This window comes from Gadus macrocephalus, chromosome 10 (assembly GCF_031168955.1).
Source record: "Gadus macrocephalus chromosome 10, ASM3116895v1".
NCBI classification, from domain to species: Eukaryota; Metazoa; Chordata; class Actinopteri; order Gadiformes; family Gadidae; genus Gadus; species Gadus macrocephalus.
Genome location: NC_082391.1, coordinates 18,742,309 through 18,746,142, shown reverse-complemented (window position 1 = coordinate 18,746,142; position 3,834 = coordinate 18,742,309). Strand labels below are relative to the sequence as shown.

The 3,834-nt window shown below is 47.6% G+C and overlaps 1 protein-coding gene across 1 annotated transcript; it reads right to left on the bottom strand.

Annotated features, from left to right (window-relative positions):
* Positions 1 to 1,511: 1,511 nt before the first annotated feature.
* LOC132466401 (uncharacterized) lies at positions 1,512 to 3,275 on the bottom strand. Its single transcript, XM_060063643.1, has 2 exons — positions 2,887 to 3,275; positions 1,512 to 2,280 (listed from the first exon to the last, which is right to left on the bottom strand). The coding sequence occupies exons 1-2, from the start codon at positions 2,970 to 2,972 to the stop codon at positions 1,512 to 1,514; spliced, it is 855 nt and encodes a 284-aa protein (XP_059919626.1). The 5' UTR covers positions 2,973 to 3,275.
* Positions 3,276 to 3,834: the final 559 nt, after the last annotated feature.

Below are 3,834 nucleotides of genomic sequence, written 5' to 3'. Positions count from 1 at the left end.
GTGTATGGCAGTTAACAGTGTTGTTGTATTACAATTATTTATGTGAGGCTACTCCAACCTCATTGCTGATCGATATGTAGCCATTTATTTGTAGATAAATTATTGATTGCATTTTTAGTAAATAGTTGGAAGGAATCTGTTTCTTAAGCAATAACATTGAACTGTACATTTGTACATAGATTTACTATGTTTTTGGTGTTATGTTATATGGAGCAATCTTTCATATTTATGAAGTGAACTTATGCTTCCATGGTCGGTAAACAACGCGACTGCGATCGCTCAGACCTCTCGCTTAGGATGCTGCAATGCTAACAATGCTAAAAAACAAGAATATTTCTGCATCCGGTACCTCATGAACTATGGCGTGGCTAGGCTCCCATGATGCAGAAGCATATCTCTCCTTGGTGTTGCCCTGCGCTAATGAGCAGTTTACATAGGAATGAATGGGCGCCATTTTGGAATCCGGTGTTCATTCTATAGTATGTCCATGGGGAACACCCAGTAATGGTGATGCCATTGTGAATACAGCGAAGCTAAAAGAGATAGACTTTCGTGTCCCAGCTAACCCAGGCTTTGAGCGCAACGTACCTTGCTAACCCACTAATCAAGGTTCGTAGTACAGGCCATGGTACATGCGTATTGTATAAACAACTCTGGTGGCATAGTGCCACAAACTGGTCAGAATGGGAGGTAGGCTACAATACACTATACCGCAATACTTCACCTGATTGGTCTGTTTCAATTATTGCAAACAAATATGGATCCCTTCTCAGCTATAGAGGGAAAAAAACAACGTCTGAAGCAAACCCTGTTTATTGATTCATAAAGTGCCCAAACTTACAAAAAACAATTACATTACTCTTCAAGTATTTCATGCATTTGACTCACTCTTGGCAGTCGTTGCTGCTGGAGGCAGTATTGTGTATGTGGGGAAATCGGAGGAGGTGTGTGTGTGTGTGTGTGTGTGTGTGTGTGTGTGTGTGTGTGTGTGTGTGTGTGTGTGTGTGTGTGTGTGTGTGTGTGTGTGTGTGTGTGTGTGTGTGTGTGTGTATATGTGTGACATTATTTGGATGAACACTCACTTTACCATGCCACAGTTTCCGAGGCGCTATGCTCGGCACACTTGCTCAAACTGTACTACTTAGAGAGCCTCTCCAGAAGAACTTGAATTTATTTATATATGCCATGATTTATTTTTGGGGGGTTTGAAGTCGTAATGTCAACAGCTCAAACCACATGGAAACATACGAAAAATCTTTGGGAATCTATAAAAAAAAAAAATAAAATTTAAAAACGTATTTTTCCTTTGGCACAATGCTGCCTTCATTCAACGGCAACGTATATTTGGTCCCACTCCTTGACCGTAGCAAGTGTTCTAATGCCACTTCTGACCCTGTCAACATTTTGACTTTAAGATCAGCCCTCTAACAGGGGGTCAATTAATTCACAGAGGTTCTCCCATGAAGCCTAATGTTAGATTATCAATAGATACTCTTCTGAAATAACACAGTCTAGTGGAAGCAGCCGTCTCTCTTTTGTGGTCTGCAATAGATGACAAAATAGTGAAACCATACATTCACCACCCAAAGAGCCTTCCTCAGATAGAGGGAGGAGTTTGGCAGAGCGAGCCCATAGCTCACGCTCACATCGTCTGTCCGGGTGACCGGCATCACCCCAACCGTCCACCTGAAATCCACCTCCGGGAGCAGTAGTTCCAGCAACACCACAACCCACACCAGGCCACAGCTGAGCTGGGCATACCGGGCTGTCCTGAGCCCACGCGTCTGGAGGGGCCAACGGGACACCAGCACCCCCTCTAGCCCCAGAAGCCCCAACAGGATGAGCGAGGCCAGCAGGTGGGCATCCAGGAGCTTCTCAGCCAACACGCACGGCACCGCACAGCTCCGCCACCACCACACCCACCTTCCTGCTGTCTCCGGGGCCACTCCTCCCGGTGCAGCAGCCTCCATCACGGCGAGGTCGAGGGTGGTCAGCGCTAGCCGCAGTGCCAGGTAGGGGAGGGGGAGGAGGCCGGCAAGGGCAAGCTGCCGCAGGAAGACACTGGAGGGCTTGGTTGAGATGTGGGGCGAGCGCAGCAACGACAGGGCCTTCATGCTGATCACACAACCCACCACCAGGGGCAGCATGGCGCAACGGGGAGACAGAAGTACCGTCACTTGTTTCAGCAGAAGGAACCGCCGGAGAAGGCCCATGGGGGTGGACAGCGCCATCTCCTCGGAGAACATCTGCCGACACCACGATTTCAAACCATAGTTTGATCTGCCATTGAGAACAAATAAGTCAAATAAAGGCTGTACTGAATGAGGACTACGTCATTTAATGCATCTGTTATGCGTCAACAATTGTTAATGGTTTTAATAGGGGTGGTTTTGTGTATTGTGTGTTCACTTACACCTGCACTATTAAACTATTCTACTGCAGCTATTAACTCCAGCTATCAATATCTGAACTACTTTTATTTATCTGACCTAAATTGATCAAGAATAAAATGTGCTCATCAACAAGTCCACCCATCCAGGGACTATTCCAGTCCACTTGTACCCCAATAATCTAAAACTGGCCCACCTATGTGTGGGTTCATTTACAATAGGAGCCCAATCCGGAATTCAAATCCAATCAAAAGTGGCATCAGGAAGAAGTACAGTTTTGTTTGGTGTATGTGGCAATGATACCACATTCCTTTCTTGGATCTGCCTCGATTACAATACACTACAGAGACTTTACTGTACAATACAGTATGGTCCTGTAGAGTCATGTATCATAGCTGGTTCCAGAGAACACCGGTAACTTTCCTTCCCCTCCTTCTGCCCCGGCCTCTGACATATCGGAGTTGAAACCACCGACAAAACGTCTGTTTGAACTCACCTCAGTGTGGAACCAAAGCTGAAAGTCATAGCTTGGGGGTTCCTTGCCGGACCCTCTTCTCTGTGGTCCCTCTTCATCTCCTCCATTTACGAACCTGTTTCTTGTGGGGGTGCAGAACCCTTCTCACCACGTTTCACTTTAAGAGCCTCTGTGGAGGAATGACATACTGTATAATGCCAAGCCGTATCAAGATCCGGGCGTGGCCTGACTCATGAGATTCAAGTCAAGTCAAGTCCATTTTACAGCACTTCCTTTTGTAACTGTCATGTCTTGTTTTGGTGTGTTCGTGTTTTACTTTAGTATCTCTGTCTGGTTTCTCCCCATGTCCTGTTAAGTTTCCCTTCTGTGTGATTATTGCTCCCTCTCCTAATGTGTTCTAGCTGTTACTTGTTGCGTGCCCTGTGTTTAGTATTTAAGCCCTTGTCTTTCCTTTGTTCCTCGTCGGATCATTTTAGTTCGTGGTGAGTTGTGTCCTGTGTGTTCCTGGTGTTCCCCGCGTCACCCGCGTCACCCGTGTTCCTTGCCTTTTGCGTTAATAAATTATCCTTTAATTGAACTGTCTGCGATTGGGTCCGACCTGCCTGCCTGCCACCCGCTAACCTTGACAGAATGATCCGACCATCATTGGACCCAGCGGACGCTCTTTTTGTTGGAGGCTGTGTTGGGGCGTGCGCGCAGCGCTGTTGCTTGGAGGGTGCCTTATGGACTATCAGAGTGGGGGTGGTGATTTTGGAGTGCCATCCGGTTCCACATTTCTCTCCATCCCCTGAGCTGACTCCGGTCCCCGAGCCCTGTCCTGTTCCTGAACCCTACTCTTTCCCGAGGGTGCCCCTCTTCCAGAACTTCCAGACCTTCCAGAAGGGGCCCGCCCTCGACCTTGCCTTCCAGAGGGGCCCGCCTTCTAAACCTTCCAGAAGGGGCCCGCCCTCTACCTTGCCTTCCAGAGGG